This window comes from Siphateles boraxobius, unplaced genomic scaffold (assembly GCF_051911475.1).
Source record: "Siphateles boraxobius isolate OS27281-9 unplaced genomic scaffold, OSU_SipBor_1 49, whole genome shotgun sequence".
Classification (NCBI taxonomy): Eukaryota; Metazoa; Chordata; class Actinopteri; order Cypriniformes; family Leuciscidae; genus Siphateles; species Siphateles boraxobius.
Genome location: NW_027509130.1, coordinates 1,021,145 through 1,038,955, shown reverse-complemented (window position 1 = coordinate 1,038,955; position 17,811 = coordinate 1,021,145). Strand labels below are relative to the sequence as shown.

General features: G+C 42.6%; 1 protein-coding gene across 2 annotated transcripts; it reads right to left on the bottom strand.

Moving 5' to 3' along the window:
- Positions 1-5,808: 5,808 nt before the first annotated feature.
- On the bottom strand, positions 5,809-17,466 carry LOC143711118 (uncharacterized). Of its 2 annotated transcripts, XM_077202453.1 has the most exons (5): positions 17,217-17,466; positions 14,197-14,311; positions 13,351-13,579; positions 12,373-13,152; positions 5,809-10,102 (listed from the first exon to the last, which is right to left on the bottom strand). In XM_077202453.1, the coding sequence occupies exons 4-5, from the start codon at positions 12,884-12,886 to the stop codon at positions 9,225-9,227; spliced, it is 1,392 nt and encodes a 463-aa protein (XP_077058568.1). In that variant the 5' UTR covers positions 12,887-13,152; positions 13,351-13,579; positions 14,197-14,311; positions 17,217-17,466; the 3' UTR covers positions 5,809-9,224. The 2 variants fall into 2 exon arrangements, with proteins under 2 accessions (XP_077058568.1, XP_077058569.1); XM_077202454.1 differs by lacking the exons at positions 13,351-13,579; positions 14,197-14,311; positions 17,217-17,466 and having other exon boundaries at positions 5,809-6,071; positions 9,222-10,102; positions 12,373-12,605.
- Positions 17,467-17,811: the final 345 nt, after the last annotated feature.

The following is a 17,811-nucleotide window of genomic DNA, read 5'->3' as shown; positions in this document are numbered from 1 at the left end:
TCTCAGTGAGGGTTGTGTAGTGTGTTTACTCTCAGTGTGTTCTGAGTGACAGTGTGTGTTATCTCAGTGAGGGTTGTGTAGTGTTTTACTCTCAGTGTGTTCTGAGTGACAGTGTGTGTTATCTCAGTGAGGGTTGTGTAGTGTTTTTCCTCTCACTGTGTTCTGAGTGACAGTGTGTGCTATCTCAGTGAGGGTTGTGTATTGTGTTTACTCTCAGTGTGTTCTGAGTGACAGTGTGTGTTATCTCAGTGAGGGTTGTGTGGTCTGTTTACTCTCAGTGTGTTCTGAGTGACAGTGTGTGTTATCTCAGTGAGGGTTGTGTAGTGTTTTTCCTCTCAGTGTGTTCTGAGTGACAGTGTGTGTTATCTCAGTGAGGGTTGTGTAGTGTTTTTCCTCTCAGTGTGTTCTGAGTGACAGTGTGTGTTATCTCAGTGAGGGTTGTGTAGTGTGTTTACTCTCAGTGTGTTCTGAGTGACAGTGTGTGTTATCTCAGTGAGGGTTGTGTAGTGTTTTACTCTCAGTGTGTTCTGAGTGACAGTGTGTGTTATCTCAGTGAGGGTTGTGTAGTGTGTTTACTCTCAGTGTGCTCTGAGTGACAGTGTGTGTTATCTCAGTGAGGGTTGTGTAGTGTTTTTCCTCTCAGTGTGTTCTGAGTGACAGTGTGTGTTATCTCAGTGAGGGTTGTGTAGTGTTTTTCCTCTCAGTGTGTTCTGAGTGACAGTGTGTGTTATCTCAGTGAGGGTTGTGTAGTGTTTTTACTCTCATTGTGTTCTGAGTGACAGTGTGTGTTATCTCAGTGAGGGTTGTGTAGTGTTTACTCTCAGTGTGTTCTGAGTGACAGTGTGTGTTATCTCAGTGAGGGTTGTGTAGTGTGTTTACTCTCAGTGTGTTCTGAGTGACAGTGTGTGTTATCTCAGTGAGGGTTGTGTAGTGTTTACTCTCAGTGTGTTCTGAGTGACAGTGTGTGCTATCTCAGTGAGGGTTGTGTAGTGTTTACTCTCAGTGTGTTCTGAGTGACAGTGTGTGCTATCTCAGTGAGGGTTGTGTAGTGTTCACTCTCAGTGTGTCCTGAGTGACAGTGTGTGTTATCTCAGTGAGGGTTGTGTAGTGTTTTTACTCTCATTGTGTTCTGAGTGACAGTGTGTGTTATCTCAGTGAGGGTTGTGTAGTGTTTTTACTCTCATTGTGCTCTGAGTGACAGTGTGTGTTATCTCAGTGAGGGTTGTGTAGTGTTTTTCCTCTCAGTGTGTTCTGAGTGACAGTGTGTTATCTCAGTGAGGGTTGTGTAGTGTTTTACTCTCAGTGTGTTCTGAGTGACAGTGTGTGTTATCTCAGTGAGGGTTGTGTAGTGTGTTTACTCTCAGTGTGTTCTGAGTGACTGTGTGTTATCTCAGTGAGGGTTGTGTAGTGTTTTTACTCTCAGTGTGTTCTGAGTGACAGTGTGTGTTATCTCAGTGAGGGTTGTGTAGTGTTTTTACTCTCAGTGTGTTCTGAGTGACAGTGTGTGTTATCTCAGTGAGGGTTGTGTAGTGTGTTTACTCTCAGTGTGTTCTGAGTGACAGTGTGTGTTATCTCAGTGAGGGTTGTGTAGTGTTTTACTCTCAGTGTGTTCTGAGTGACAGTGTGTGTTATCTCAGTGAGGGTTGTGTAGTGTTTTTCCTCTCACTGTGTTCTGAGTGACAGTGTGTGCTATCTCAGTGAGGGTTGTGTATTGTGTTTACTCTCAGTGTGTTCTGAGTGACAGTGTGTGTTATCTCAGTGAGGGTTGTGTGGTCTGTTTACTCTCAGTGTGTTCTGAGTGACAGTGTGTGTTATCTCAGTGAGGGTTGTGTAGTGTTTTTCCTCTCAGTGTGTTCTGAGTGACAGTGTGTGTTATCTCAGTGAGGGTTGTGTAGTGTTTTTCCTCTCAGTGTGTTCTGAGTGACAGTGTGTGTTATCTCAGTGAGGGTTGTGTAGTGTGTTTACTCTCAGTGTGTTCTGAGTGACAGTGTGTGTTATCTCAGTGAGGGTTGTGTAGTGTTTTACTCTCAGTGTGTTCTGAGTGACAGTGTGTGTTATCTCAGTGAGGGTTGTGTAGTGTGTTTACTCTCAGTGTGCTCTGAGTGACAGTGTGTGTTATCTCAGTGAGGGTTGTGTAGTGTTTTTCCTCTCAGTGTGTTCTGAGTGACAGTGTGTGTTATCTCAGTGAGGGTTGTGTAGTGTTTTTCCTCTCAGTGTGTTCTGAGTGACAGTGTGTGTTATCTCAGTGAGGGTTGTGTAGTGTTTTTACTCTCATTGTGTTCTGAGTGACAGTGTGTGTTATCTCAGTGAGGGTTGTGTAGTGTTTACTCTCAGTGTGTTCTGAGTGACAGTGTGTGTTATCTCAGTGAGGGTTGTGTAGTGTGTTTACTCTCAGTGTGTTCTGAGTGACAGTGTGTGTTATCTCAGTGAGGGTTGTGTAGTGTTTACTCTCAGTGTGTTCTGAGTGACAGTGTGTGCTATCTCAGTGAGGGTTGTGTAGTGTTCACTCTCAGTGTATTCTGAGTGACAGTGTGTGTTATATCAGTGAGGGTTGTGTAGTGTTGTTACTCTCAGTGTGTTCTGAGCGACAGTGTGTGTTATCTCAGTGAGGGTTGTGTAGTGTTGTTACTCTCAGTGTGCTCTGAGCGACAGTGTGTGTTATCTCAGTGAAGGTTGTGTAGTGTTTTTATTCTCAGTGTGTTCTGAGTGACAGTGTGTGTTATCTCAGTGAGGGTTGTGTAGTGTGTTTACTCTCAGTGTGTTCTGAGCGACAGTGTGTGTTATCTCAGTGAGGGTTGTGTAGTGTTTTTACTCTCAGTGTGTTCTGAGTGACACTGTGTGTTATCTCAGTGAGGGTTGTGTAGTGTGTTTACTCTCAGTGTGTTCTGAGTGACTGTGTGTTATCTCAGTGAGGGTTGTGTAGTGTTTTTACTCTCAGTGTGTTCTGAGTGACAGTGTGTGTTATCTCAGTGAGGGTTGTGTAGTGTTTTTACTCTCAGTGTGTTCTGAGTGACAGTGTGTGTTATCTCAGTGAGGGTTGTGTAGTGTGTTTACTCTCAGTGTGTTCTGAGTGACAGTGTGTGTTATCTCAGTGAGGGTTGTGTAGTGTTTTACTCTCAGTGTGTTCTGAGTGACAGTGTGTGTTATCTCAGTGAGGGTTGTGTAGTGTTTTTCCTCTCACTGTGTTCTGAGTGACAGTGTGTGCTATCTCAGTGAGGGTTGTGTATTGTGTTTACTCTCAGTGTGTTCTGAGTGACAGTGTGTGTTATCTCAGTGAGGGTTGTGTAGTCTGTTTACTCTCAGTGTGTTCTGAGTGACAGTGTGTGTTATCTCAGTGAGGGTTGTGTAGTGTTTTTACTCTCAGTGTGTCCTGAGTGACAGTGTGTGTTATCTCAGTGAGGGTTGTGTAGTGTTTTTACTCTCATTGTGTTCTGAGTGACAGTGTGTGTTATCTCAGTGAGGGTTGTGTAGTGTTTTTACTCTCATTGTGCTCTGAGTGACAGTGTGTGTTATCTCAGTGAGGGTTGTGTAGTGTTTTTCCTCTCAGTGTGTTCTGAGTGACAGTGTGTTATCTCAGTGAGGGTTGTGTAGTGTTTTACTCTCAGTGTGTTCTGAGTGACAGTGTGTGTTATCTCAGTGAGGGTTGTGTAGTGTGTTTACTCTCAGTGTGTTCTGAGTGACTGTGTGTTATCTCAGTGAGGGTTGTGTAGTGTTTTTACTCTCAGTGTGTTCTGAGTGACAGTGTGTGTTATCTCAGTGAGGGTTGTGTAGTGTTTTTACTCTCAGTGTGTTCTGAGTGACAGTGTGTGTTATCTCAGTGAGGGTTGTGTAGTGTGTTTACTCTCAGTGTGTTCTGAGTGACAGTGTGTGTTATCTCAGTGAGGGTTGTGTAGTGTTTTACTCTCAGTGTGTTCTGAGTGACAGTGTGTGTTATCTCAGTGGGGGTTGTGTAGTGTTTTTCCTCTCACTGTGTTCTGAGTGACAGTGTGTGCTATCTCAGTGAGGGTTGTGTATTGTGTTTACTCTCAGTGTGTTCTGAGTGACAGTGTGTGTTATCTCAGTGAGGGTTGTGTGGTCTGTTTACTCTCAGTGTGTTCTGAGTGACAGTGTGTGTTATCTCAGTGAGGGTTGTGTAGTGTTTTTCCTCTCAGTGTGTTCTGAGTGACAGTGTGTGTTATCTCAGTGAGGGTTGTGTAGTGTTTTTCCTCTCAGTGTGTTCTGAGTGACAGTGTGTGTTATCTCAGTGAGGGTTGTGTAGTGTGTTTACTCTCAGTGTGTTCTGAGTGACAGTGTGTGTTATCTCAGTGAGGGTTGTGTAGTGTTTTACTCTCAGTGTGTTCTGAGTGACAGTGTGTGTTATCTCAGTGAGGGTTGTGTAGTGTGTTTACTCTCAGTGTGCTCTGAGTGACAGTGTGTGTTATCTCAGTGAGGGTTGTGTAGTGTTTTTCCTCTCAGTGTGTTCTGAGTGACAGTGTGTGTTATCTCAGTGAGGGTTGTGTAGTGTTTTTCCTCTCAGTGTGTTCTGAGTGACAGTGTGTGTTATCTCAGTGAGGGTTGTGTAGTGTTTTTACTCTCATTGTGTTCTGAGTGACAGTGTGTGTTATCTCAGTGAGGGTTGTGTAGTGTTTACTCTCAGTGTGTTCTGAGTGACAGTGTGTGTTATCTCAGTGAGGGTTGTGTAGTGTGTTTACTCTCAGTGTGTTCTGAGTGACAGTGTGTGTTATCTCAGTGAGGGTTGTGTAGTGTTTACTCTCAGTGTGTTCTGAGTGACAGTGTGTGCTATCTCAGTGAGGGTTGTGTAGTGTTCACTCTCAGTGTATTCTGAGTGACAGTGTGTGTTATATCAGTGAGGGTTGTGTAGTGTTGTTACTCTCAGTGTGTTCTGAGCGACAGTGTGTGTTATCTCAGTGAGGGTTGTGTAGTGTTGTTACTCTCAGTGTGCTCTGAGCGACAGTGTGTGTTATCTCAGTGAAGGTTGTGTAGTGTTTTTATTTTCAGTGTGTTCTGAGTGACAGTGTGTGTTATCTCAGTGAGGGTTGTGTAGTGTGTTTACTCTCAGTGTGTTCTGAGCGACAGTGTGTGTTATCTCAGTGAGGGTTGTGTAGTGTTTTTACTCTCAGTGTGTTCTGAGTGACACTGTGTGTTATCTCAGTGAGGGTTGTGTAGTGTTTTTACTCTCAGTATGTTCTGAGTGACAGTGTGTGTTATCTCAGTGAGGGTTGTGTAGTGTTTTTACCCTCAGTGTGTTCTGAGTGACTGTGTGTTATCTCAGTGAGGGTTGTGTAGTGTTTTTACCCTCAGTGTGTTCTGAGTGACTGTGTGTTATCTCAGTGAGGGTTGTGTAGTGTTTTTCCTCTCAGTGTGTTCCGAGTGACAGTGTGTGTCATTTCAGTGAGGGTTGTGTAGTGTTTTACTGTCAGTGTGTTCTGAGTGACAGTGTGTGTTATCTCAGTGAGGGTTGTGTAGTGTGTTTACTCTCAGTGTGTTCTGAGTGACAGTGTGTGTTATCTCAGTGAGGGTTGTGTAGTGTTTTTACTCTCAGTGTGTTCTGAGTGACAGTGTGTGTTATCTCAGTTAGGGTTGTGTAGTGTTTTTACTCTCAGTGTGTTCTGAGTGACAGTGTGTGTTATCTCAGTGAGGGTTGTGTAGTGTTTTTACTCTCATTGTGTTCTGAGTGACAGTGTGTGTTATCTCAGTGAGGGTTGTGTAGTGTTTTTACTCTCATTGTGCTCTGAGTGACAGTGTGTGTTATCTCAGTGAGGGTTGTGTAGTGTTTTTCCTCTCAGTGTGTTCTGAGTGACAGTTCAATTCAATTCAATTCAAATTTATTTGTATAGCGCTTTTCACAATACACATTGTCTCAAAGCAGCTTTACAGAAATTGCATTTCGGAAATGTACATAGAAAAATACAGTTAGTTAATCAAGTATTAATTTATGGCATAACATATCGCCGGCTTTGAGTCGTCTCTTCACAGGCGTCGAGTCGTCTCTTCACAGGCGTTGGGGCATCTGAAGTCTCCGTGAGAGGCTGGATACAAACTGGAGCTGACGAACGCTATTTACCTCGGGACTAGCGTCCCGAGATAACAGCAGAAAGGCAGATGGGAAATAATTAGCATAGCTGATGTTCATAATGTTAATGCATTCGAACTGATTCAGCAGTATCAAAGGTTAAGCATTAAGTGAATGCTTGGTTAAAGAGATGCGTCTTTAATCTAGTTTTAAACTGGGACAGCGAGTCTGAGTCTCGTACAATATCAGGAAGGCTATTCCAGAGTTTAGGAGCTAAATGCGAGAACGCCCTCCCTCCTTTAGTGGACTTAGATATCCTAGGAATGACCAGAAGCCTCGAATTTAGTGATCTTAAAGAGCGCGATGGATTGTATGGCGATAGAAGGTCTGTTAAATACGCAGGAGCTAAACCATTTAGGGCTTTATAGGTCAGTAGGAATACTTTGTAATTGATACGTAACTTAATAGGTAACCAGTGTAGAGATGATAAAATAGGAGTTATATGATCATATTTTCTTGATCTAGTAAGAACTCTAGCAGCTGCATTTTGCACTAACTGTAGCTTGTTGATTGAGGATGCAGGACAGCCAGCTAATAAAGCATTACAGTAATCTAGTCTCGATGTCATGAATGCATGAACTAACTTTTCTGCATCAGAAACAGATAGCATGTTGCGTAGCTTAGCAATGTTTCTAAGGTGGAAAAAGGCTGTTCTTGTAATATATGAAATATGATTTTCGAAAGTCAAGTTGCGGTCTAGTATAACACCCAGGTCTTTTACTGTAGTGGATAAAGTAACAGGACATCCTTCTAAATTAAAGTTGTATTGTAAGGGATTTTGTGGGTAGTTTTTTGGACCAATAAGTAGTACCTCCGTTTTATCTGAATTTAATAGCAGGAAATTACACGTCATCCAGCATTTTATATCATTTAGACACTCTGTCAATTTAGATAAGTTAGTGTTTTCATCTGGTCGTGATGAGATATATAATTGAGTGTCATCAGCATAACAGTGGAAATTAATTCCATGTTTTCTTATAATATTACCAAGTGGCAGCATGTATATTGAGAATAGCAGAGGGCCTAACACAGATCCTTGCGGCACTCCATAGTCTACTGACGTTATCTTTGATTTTTCCCCATTTAGACAGACAAAATGGTAACGGTCTGATAAGTAAGATCTAAACCAGCTTAATGCCTGTCCCTGAACACCAGTGTAGTTTTGTAGTCGATCCAGGAGTATTTTATGATCGATAGTGTCGAACGCAGCGCTTAGATCGAGTAGAACTAGTATTGAGATACAGCCTTGGTCAGAAGCTAAAAGTAAATCATTTGTAATTTTAACTAGCGCAGTTTCTGTGCTATGATGCGGTCTGAATCCCGACTGGAATTTTTCATAGATATCATTTTCTTGTAAGAAAGAGCACAATTGAGCGGACACAATTTTTTCTAGTATTTTAGACATAAATGGAAGATTTGAGATGGGTCTGTAATTTGCTAAGTTATTTGGATCTAATTGCGGTTTCTTAATGAGAGGTTTTATTACTACCAGCTTGAATATTTTTGGAACATGACCTAAAAATAAAGACGAGTTAATAATATTAAGAAGAGGCTCTTCGACTACAGGTAACACTTCTTTCAGTAGTTTAGTGGGTATTGGATCTAATAAACATGTTGTTGGTTTCGATGCAATGATAAGTTTATTTAGCTCTTCCTGTCCTATAGTTGTAAAGCGGTGTAGTTGTTCTAGAGGGGCCATAATTGAGGCTGAATCATAAGACATCATAGAGGATTGTATATTTACAATTGTGTTTCGGATGCTTTCTATTTTCTCATTGAAGTAATTCATAAAATCATTACTACTATATTGTAATGGAATATTTTGCTCTGGTGATGTTTGTTTATTTGTTAGTCTAGCCACGGTGTTGAATAAAAACCTTGGATTATTTTGGTTATTTTCTATTAGTTTGCGGAGATGCTCAGCCCTGGCTGCTTTTAGAGCCTTTTTATAACGTGACATACTGTCTTTCCACGCGATTCTAAAGACCTCTAAATTAGTTTGTTTCCATTTACGCTCTAAGTTACGAGTTTCTCTCTTGATTGCATGCGTAGCACTGTTGTACCATGGTGCTTTAGTTTTCTCTCTAACCTTTTTTAATCTAATTGGTGCAACAATATCTAGTGTACTAGAGAACATGGTGCTCAAACTGCTAGTCATTTCCTCTAGTTCATCTGTTTGTTTGGGTGCACTGCGCAGCTGAGATAGATCAGGTAAGCTATTTGAGAATCTATCTATAGTGGTTGGAAGGATTGTTCTGCCTGGTCGATAACGTGGCGCAACGTGACAAATTTCAGCAGTACGTATTATACAAGTTACCATGTAATGATCAGTGAGATCATCACTTTGCGGTATAATATTTATATCAGTTGGATTGGTTCCATATGATATAATTAAATCTAGTGTATGATTTAGACGATGAGTGGGACCACTGACGTTTTGCGTGACCCCAAAGGAGTTTAATAAATCTGTAAACGCAGTCCCTAACGCATCATTTGTATTATCTACGTGTATGTTAAAGTCTCCAACAATTATTGCTTTATCGGTATTGACCAATAGATCTGAGAGAAACTCTGCAAACTCTTTTAGGAAATCAGCATAGGGCCCTGGAGGTCTATATAGGGTAGCCAAGGCTAGAGATAATATGGATTTGTTTCTTGCATCTAAGAGCGTAACATTTAGCACAAGTACTTCAAACGAATTAAACCTGTGACCTGTTTTCTGAGTAACATTAAGAATATCTCTATAGATTGTTGCAACACCGCCGCCACGACCGATCAGACGGGGCTCATGCTTATAACAGTATCCTGGTGGAGTGGACTCATTTAGACCGAAATAATCATTTGGTTTAAGCCAGGTTTCAGTAAGGCAAAGTACATCGAAACTATTATCTGTGACCATTTCATTTACAATAACCGCCTTAGGTGTGAGCGATCTAATGTTTAGAAGACCTAGCTTTAGAAGTTGTTTTTGTTCACTGATATTTAGATTTTCTGGTTTAATTACAATAAGATTTTTGCTAGATCCTACACTAGATTTATTGTTTGGCCTCACTAAGCGAGGAATAGACACAGTTTCTATATAATGTTCTACACTACTTATATCAATTAAGTTGGGACAGCAAAGACTGTGATTTGGACTTTGACTTACTAGTCATATGGTGTGTAACGTCTTGGAGATGTTGTCCGACAGAACAGCCGCTCCGATTCTGCTGGGGTGCAGGCCATCAGCACGGTAGAGCCTAGGTCGCTCCCAGAACAGATTCCAATTATTTACAAAGAGCAGTTTCTGTTCATTACACCATGACATTAACCATTCATTTAGAGCAAATAATCTACTGAACCTTTCTTGTCCTAGTCGGTACGTGGGAAGCGGTCCAGACACGATGATCGTTGCTTCAGGCGATGTGCTGCGAACCGTCTCGATCAGGCTTCTGTAGTCCTTCTTCAGAACCTCCGTCTGCCGCAGCCTGATGTCGTTCGTCCCCGCGTGTAGGACCACAGCTCCGACGCGCTCGTCACCGTTCAGGATCTCGGGAATCTGTGCAGCGACATCAAGAACACGAGCACCAGGAAAGCAGTGAGTGCGCACCTTACGCTTACCTGAGGTAGCATGGACATGACGGACCATGGAAGTGCCGATGATCACGGCGGCGTCACGTTCCGGCTCGCGAAGAGGGGAGAAGCGGTTCCGGGTGGAGATCTCGAAGACCGGGAGGGGGGGGGAAGTCCTTGGTCTGGTCCTGGCTCGTGTCTTCCGCTGTGGGATCACCCAGGGTCCGTGGTGTTGCCTCGGTGCCGGAGTGAATGAAGGCAGAGATGATCGCGTCCTCCTGGGCAGAGAAACGCACGGAGTAGACGAAGTCGGAGTCAAAAAGTTACTAACCACTGACTTGTGAGCATCGGCGCGTGATGTTTCAAGCGTTGATCGCCGATCTCGCAGCTCGGCTTGCTTCACCAGCAGAACACGGATCTGCTTCTCCACCGACTCCAGCTCCAATCGTACCGAAACCAGCTCGAATGTGTCCTCACCTGCACTCAGAGGTAACGTTAGACACACATCCGATATGTTCGCCATTATAACAGATGAACAGTAAATTAGTAGTGATACTACCAATATCACTACTAATTTAGGACTGAAATGATGGATATAACACGTATCCTTTCAGTCAAACGGGTGTAAAATGAGAGGGTCGATAGGCGCGAGGCCACGCGTGAAATGCTAGCGGGCTAAAGGCTAGTAGCCGAGATTCGGAAAGTTGGATCTAAGTAGCGATATCAAAGCAATCCGATTGTTTTTTATAAGGAATAGTGTCGAGGATAAGTTCACATGATATAAAAATAGAAAGTGCTTGTTTATAAATGAGTGGTAAAGAAGAAAATCAGGGATTAATGAATCAATTCGACGGAGTTCCAAACACAAACACAGATCGCACGCGCATGCGCAAAAAGAGATATCTGCACTCAGTGTGTGTTATCTCAGTGAGGGTTGTGTAGTGTTTTACTCTCAGTGTGTTCTGAGTGACAGTGTGTGTTATCTCAGTGAGGGTTGTGAAGTGTGTTTACTCTCAGTGTGTTCTGAGTGACTGTGTGTTATCTCAGTGAGGGTTGTGTAGTGTTTTTACTCTCAGTGTGTTCTGAGTGACAGTGTGTGTTATCTCAGTGAGGGTTGTGTAGTGTTTTTACTCTCAGTGTGTTCTGAGTGACAGTGTGTGTTATCTCAGTGAGGGTTGTGTAGTGTGTTTACTCTCAGTGTGTTCTGAGTGACAGTGTGTGTTATCTCAGTGAGGGTTGTGTAGTGTTTTACTCTCAGTGTGTTCTGAGTGACAGTGTGTGTTATCTCAGTGAGGGTTGTGTAGTGTTTTTCCTCTCACTGTGTTCTGAGTGACAGTGTGTGCTATCTCAGTGAGGGTTGTGTATTGTGTTTACTCTCAGTGTGTTCTGAGTGACAGTGTGTGTTATCTCAGTGAGGGTTGTGTAGTCTGTTTACTCTCAGTGTGTTCTGAGTGACAGTGTGTGTTATCTCAGTGAGGGTTGTGTAGTGTTTTTACTCTCAGTGTGTCCTGAGTGACAGTGTGTGTTATCTCAGTGAGGGTTGTGTAGTGTTTTTACTCTCATTGTGTTCTGAGTGACAGTGTGTGTTATCTCAGTGAGGGTTGTGTAGTGTTTTTACTCTCATTGTGCTCTGAGTGACAGTGTGTGTTATCTCAGTGAGGGTTGTGTAGTGTTTTTCCTCTCAGTGTGTTCTGAGTGACAGTGTGTGTTATCTCAGTGAGGGTTGTGTAGTGTTTTACTCTCAGTGTGTTCTGAGTGACAGTGTGTGTTATCTCAGTGAGGGTTGTGTAGTGTGTTTACTCTCAGTGTGTTCTGAGTGTCTGTGTGTTATCTCAGTGAGGGTTGTGTAGTGTTTTTACTCTCAGTGTGTTCTGAGTGACAGTGTGTGTTATCTCAGTGAGGGTTGTGTAGTGTTTTTACTCTCAGTGTGTTCTGAGTGACAGTGTGTGTTATCTCAGTGAGGGTTGTGTAGTGTGTTTACTCTCAGTGTGTTCTGAGTGACAGTGTGTGTTATCTCAGTGAGGGTTGTGTAGTGTTTTACTCTCAGTGTGTTCTGAGTGACAGTGTGTGTTATCTCAGTGAGGGTTGTGTAGTGTTTTACTCTCAGTGTGTTCTGAGTGACAGTGTGTGTTATCTCAGTGAGGGTTGTGTAGTGTTTTACTCTCAGTGTGTTCTGAGTGACAGTGTGTGTTATCTCAGTGAGGGTTGTGTAGTGTGTTTACTCTCAGTGTGTTCTGAGTGACAGTGTGTGTTATCTCAGTGAGGGTTGTGTAGTGTTTTTACTCTCAGTGTGTTCTGAGTGACAGTGTGTGTTATCTCAGTGAGGGTTGTGTAGTGTTTTTACTCTCAGTGTGTTCTGTGTGACAGTGTGTGTTATCTCAGTGAGGGTTGTGTAGTGTTTTACTCTCAGTGTGTTCTGAGTGACAGTGTGTGTTATCTCAGTGAGGGTTGTGTAGTGTGTTTACTCTCAGTGTGTTCTGAGTGACAGTGTGTGTTACATTTACATTTAGTCATTTAGCAGGCGCTTTTTTCCAAAGCGACTTACATCTGAGGACTAAAGCAAGCGAGTCATCGTGAAGAGGGAAGAATGACGCAAGAAGTGCTCAAAATACAAAGTTCAGGCATTGCTCAGAGTAGCAAAAGCCAGACGAGGGAAGATTTAAAAGGGAAGGAAATATTTAAAAGAGAAGAATTTTTTTTTTTACATTTTTAAAAAAAAATAATTTTTTTTAATGTTAAGTACTCACGGAAGAGATGAGTTTTCAGTTGACTTTTGAATGCTGTCAGGGATTCTCCATTACGGACGAGGGTGGGGAGATCATTCCACCAGCATGGAACCGTGAATGAGAATGTTCTGGAGAGTGATTTAGTGCCTCGCTGTGATGGCACCATGAGCCGTCGCTCCTTGGCCGATCGTAGGCTTCTGGTAGCGATGTAGACTTGTAGTAGGGAGTGAAAGTAGGAAGGAGCTGAGTCTGTGGTAGATCTGTAAGCAAGTGTCAAAGCTTTGAATTTGATGCGAGCAGCGAGTGGTAGCCAATGCAGTGAGATGAACAGAGGAGTGACGTGAGCCCTTTTGGGCTCGTTGAAGACAAGGCGGGCTGCAGCATTCTGGATCATTTGTAGAGGTTTAGTAACACATGATGGAAGTTCAGCTAGAAGAGCATTGCAGTAATCAAGCCTAGAAATAACCAGGGCCTGGACGAGAAGTTGTGTTGCATGCTCAGTTAGGAAAGGCCTGATCTTCCTGATGTTATACATTGCAAACCTGCATGATCAAGCTGTCTTTGTAATGTGGTCTGTGAAGGTCAGCTGGTCATCAAATATTACTCCAAGATTTCTGACCGACCTTGATGGGGTGATTGAGGATGACTCTAGCTGGATAGTGAAGTCGTGCTGTAGAGACGGCTTGGCAGGGAGGACGAGAAGCTCAGTCTTTGCCAGGTTGAGCTGCAGGTGATGTTCCTTCATCCATGCTGAGATGTCCGCCAGACAGCTTGAGATACGGGCAGCTACTGTGGGATCATCTGGTTGAAATGAGAGGTAGAGCTGGGTGTCATCAGCATAGCAATGGTAAGAGAAACCATGTGCCTGTATGATGGGTCCCAATGATGTGGTGTAGATGGAGAAGAGCAGGGGTTCAAGCACTGAACCCTGGGGAACCCCTGTGGTCACTCGATGTGCTTTGGATACCTCGCCTCTCCATGCAACCCTGAAGGACCTACCTGTGAGATAGGACTCAAACCAGTGGAGGGAAGTTCCTTTGATGCCCAGTGATGAGAGGGTGGACAGAAGGATCTGATGATTCACAGTGTCGAAGGCAGCAGAAAGATCCAGCAGAATGAGAATTGAAGATTTGGAAGCAGCTTTTGTGATCTGCAGGGCTTCTGTGACCGACAGTAGTGCAGTCTCGGTTGAATGGCCTTTCTTGAAGCCAGATTGGTTGACATCTAGCTGGTTGGTCAGAGACAGGAAAGATTACACTTGGTTGAAAGCAACTCGTTCAAGTGTTTTCGCAATGAATGGTAGGAGAGAGACAGGTCTGTAATTCTCTAAAAGTGATGTGTCTAATGTTGTTTTTTTAAGCAGTGGAGTTACCCGAGCCTGCTTGAATGCTGTAGGGAAAATGCCAGTGTGGAGGGATGAGTTGATGATGTGTGTGAGTGCTGGTAGGAGTGTGGGAGAGATGGCTTGTAGAAGGTGTGAGGGGATGGGGTCTAGAGGGCAGGTGGTAGGATGACTGGAGAGGAGAAGTTTAGATACTTCTTCTTCGGTTAGCGGAGCGAAGGTAAAGAGAAGGTTTCTGGTAGTGGGAGAGGATGGTTTGGGTTCCTGTGTGTGTGGAGTTGAGAACTGGCTGCTAATGGTTGTTGTTTTGTTGGTGAAGAAGTTAGCAAAGTCATCAGCAGTTAAAGAGGAGGTGGGTGATGGTGGAGGTGGACAGAGGAGAGAGTTAAATGTCTTGAAAAGTGTTCGTGTGTTAGAGGCGCTGTTGATCTTGCTGTGGAAATATGAAGATTTTGCAGTGTGAACATCAGCAGAAAAGGAAGAGAGCAGAGACTGATACATACTCAGGTCAGACTGTCTTTTGATTTGCGCCATTTCCTCTCCATTGCCCTGAGTTTGGTCCGGTGCTTACGAAGAACCTCAGATAACCAGGGGTTAGAGGGAGTAGCGCGTGCTGGCCTGGAGGAGAGAGGGCAGATATTGTCTAAAGAAGAAGTTAAAGTGTAGCAAAAAAGTATCTGTTGTGGTATTCACATCTAGAGATGAGAATTGTGAGGGTGAGGGAAGAGAAGATGACACAGCAGAGGAAAGATGGGAAGGAGAAAGTGAGCGCAGGTTACGTCTGAAAGTAACTTGTAGGGGAGTTGGTGGAGCATGGGTAGTGAGTTGTAGATTGAAAGTAATGAGGAAATGATCTGAAACATGGAGAGGTTTCACCAAAATGTTGTCTGTGATGCAGTTGCGTGTGTAATTCACGTCCAGTTGGTTGCCTGACCTGTGAGTACCTTTGGTGATGAGCCGTTTGAGATCGAATTGAGGCTAGAAGAGAGATGAAGTCTGTTGCATACGCCAGCGTTTCCCAAACGGGGTGCCGCGGCACCCTGGGGTGCCTTCTGGCGAGAGCAGGGGTGCCGTGTAAAAACTCCATTAAACATTTTAAAATTGCTAAAATGTGTAAAAAAAATAATAATAAATGTATCATCAATCTCGCATCGTTAACAACAAATAATGCACACAAATTTATAATAAAAAATGCAAATCATAAGTTTTCTGCGTTCGTTGAATTGCGGGGGTTCCGCATGATTTCATTCTCGTGCTTCATTCCCGTGCTTCATTCCCAGCGTCCACACTAAAGCTGCCTCTTTTTCATGGCTTGTTGCGCTTACGGTCAAATACACACGAAACATTGTCACAGTGTCCGTCTTGCCGCATATTCACAAACACATCGGTTATGTCCGTGCTGCTGTCAACGGTAACGCGTGCGATGAATGTTTTACAGTTTTACGCGTTAAAAAATATTTAAACACAATTAACGCAGCATCCGTTTTTTTATGTCATCCTTTGGCTAGCCTTACATTATATAATGACGTTCTTATTCATGCAAATGCTTTTAAACCATGCAACCGCGAAAAGACAAAAGAGAACGCGCTGTCTGTGAATGTCCTGCTGACACAGGACGACGCGCATCGCGTGCCAGAATCGACTTCTCTTTCGTGCTTGAACGAATAATAACACACAGTTATGCCAAAATGTCCGTTTTGTTGAGTATCCTCATGAGAGCAGTCTTAAATTAGTTAAAATCTTAAATTAGAGTTGTGAGAAGATGGGACGCGTGTGAGATAAACAAGTGCAGCAGTGACAACAGAATCAAAGAACAGGTAACAGAGAAAATTACTCACTGCTCTTGACTAAAGAACGCTTGTAGCTTTAATAAGGATTCATCTATATTTAATTTATTATTTATGCAGTGAAGACTGTAAAGTGTTTGATAACTTTATTCAATTTCTGTGTTTTCCTGACATCAGTAGCAGTATTGGTATCAGTGATACTGGGCTTCATTCATAAAAAAGATGCCATTAAACAATTATTTAAAATATACTGTCTTTATGTTGTTTATACATTAATTTGGAGATTAACTGTGAAATTATTACATTATAAAATATATTAAAAACAAGCTATCTTATGCAATTATAACAAAATTATCCCAATATAAAAACACAAATAGGCCTACACTGAGTGAGCAAACATTTAGGTGAGATTTGCAATGGTAATTGAGCAATGTTTTGCTGAATTATGAATAAAAGCCTTAATTAAATATGTCATCATGTAAAGTGATCTCTGCAGAAGAAATTAATGATTTCCTAGACTTTAAATGGATGGACAAAAAAATTGATAATATTAAAAAATATCTATATGACAGTAGGCCTATTTACGGCAGTTATTCCCTGTGGTAAGAAAATCAATACATTTCAAGGTATAGTATCAAAGTAGTATCGTGACAACACTAGTGTAGGGTGCCACAAATTTTTCTAAATTTTCAAAGGGTGCCTCGACTGAAAAAAGTTTGGGAAACACTGGCATACGCCTTTCCTAGATGAATGTTGAAATCACCAAAGACTACGAGTGGGGTGCCATCCTCAGGGAAAGAGGACAGGAGCACGTCCAGCTCCTCAACAAAGCTTCCCAGTTGACCTGGGGGGCGATAAATAACTACAATATGGATCCTAATGGGAGTTGTAATTGTAATTGCATGATATTCAAACGAGTTGTTATTGCATAGAGAAGAGAGAGTTGAGTATATCCAGTTGTTAGAAATGAGAAGACCAGTACCCCCACCCCTCCCAGACTTGCGAGGGGTGTGGGAGAAAGAGAAGTTGTTAGAGAGAGCAGCAGGGGTTGCTGAGTCTTCTGGACGGATCCAGGTCTCAGTCAAGCCCAATATATTAAGAGTAGAATGAGATGCAAAGGCTGGAATGAAGTCAGCTTTATTGACTGCTGACTGACAATTCCATAGACCCATAGAAAGAGAGAGAGGTGTGTGTGTGGATAAGAGAATGGGACGCAGATTAGCAGTATTGCGCTGCCTTCTGTGCGTGATGAGTGCACGTTGTCGAGAGACAACAGGGATGTATTGAAAGCACATGTTGTGAAAGGGAAATACGATAGAAGTGGGAAAGGAAAAGGACAGAAGACGATACTTAAGTGCCTTGCCGGAGTCCTTTCTCGGTAGAGTCGCACAGGTAGAGTCGATGGTCTTTACCCGAGTCGGTCTTCACACGAGGAGGCTGAACGCTTCCGCTGGCGCTTCCGCGACAGCGCGCACACTAAATAGATATAATGCGTACTAACGCCTGAGTGAGGACAGCTGTTTCTGCCCAGCAATTAACACAGCAAACGCAAATTACCCGAGTAATGGGAGAAATCGAAACTAGCTGTTGGACAGCGCTCACTTAAGTGCTATAAAATTTAAACTGCAATACTATTCAGAGCGGCTGTTATATAAAGTGGGAACGCGTCTAATTAAAATACAAATTTGTGAGAAGGCAAAAAAAGAAAATAACCAAAAAATCGAAAACAACCTTACCTTGTGGTAGATACTACACTGAAACAACAGGAGAACTGGATATTCAGAAAAACGACTTGCGCGCTCTTGTCTTGTTCACGGACTGACCGCTTGTCCTGGCCTTGTTCTGGATCACTTCGAGTTTATATCTGTTTAACAGTTGGTGTTTCTGCCCAGCAATTAACACAGCAAACGCAAATTGCCCGAATAATGGGAGAAATCGAAACTAGCCGTTGGACAGTGCTCTCTTAAGTGCTATAAAATTTAAACTGCAATACTATTCAGAGCGGCTGTTATATAAAGCATAATCATGCTGTGATCTGAAAAGTGAAACTTATTGAGATAGTTTGGTTTAACTTGTGAGCACCAGCTTTGTGATTCTACAGCATATGATTATCAGAATTTTTCTTATAATCCTAAATATGTAATAAACATTGTTCTGAACAAAACACTTTCAAATTAATTTATTTAGAAAAACAGACATCAATAATCAGCCTGTGAATCTCAACAATGGTGACAATAATAAAGCATGTTGCAGTGGCTGCCACCAATCAAAACTCATTAATTGCTCCCATCATGCATTGCGGTATGAATAAATTATAATCTGAATTGTCTA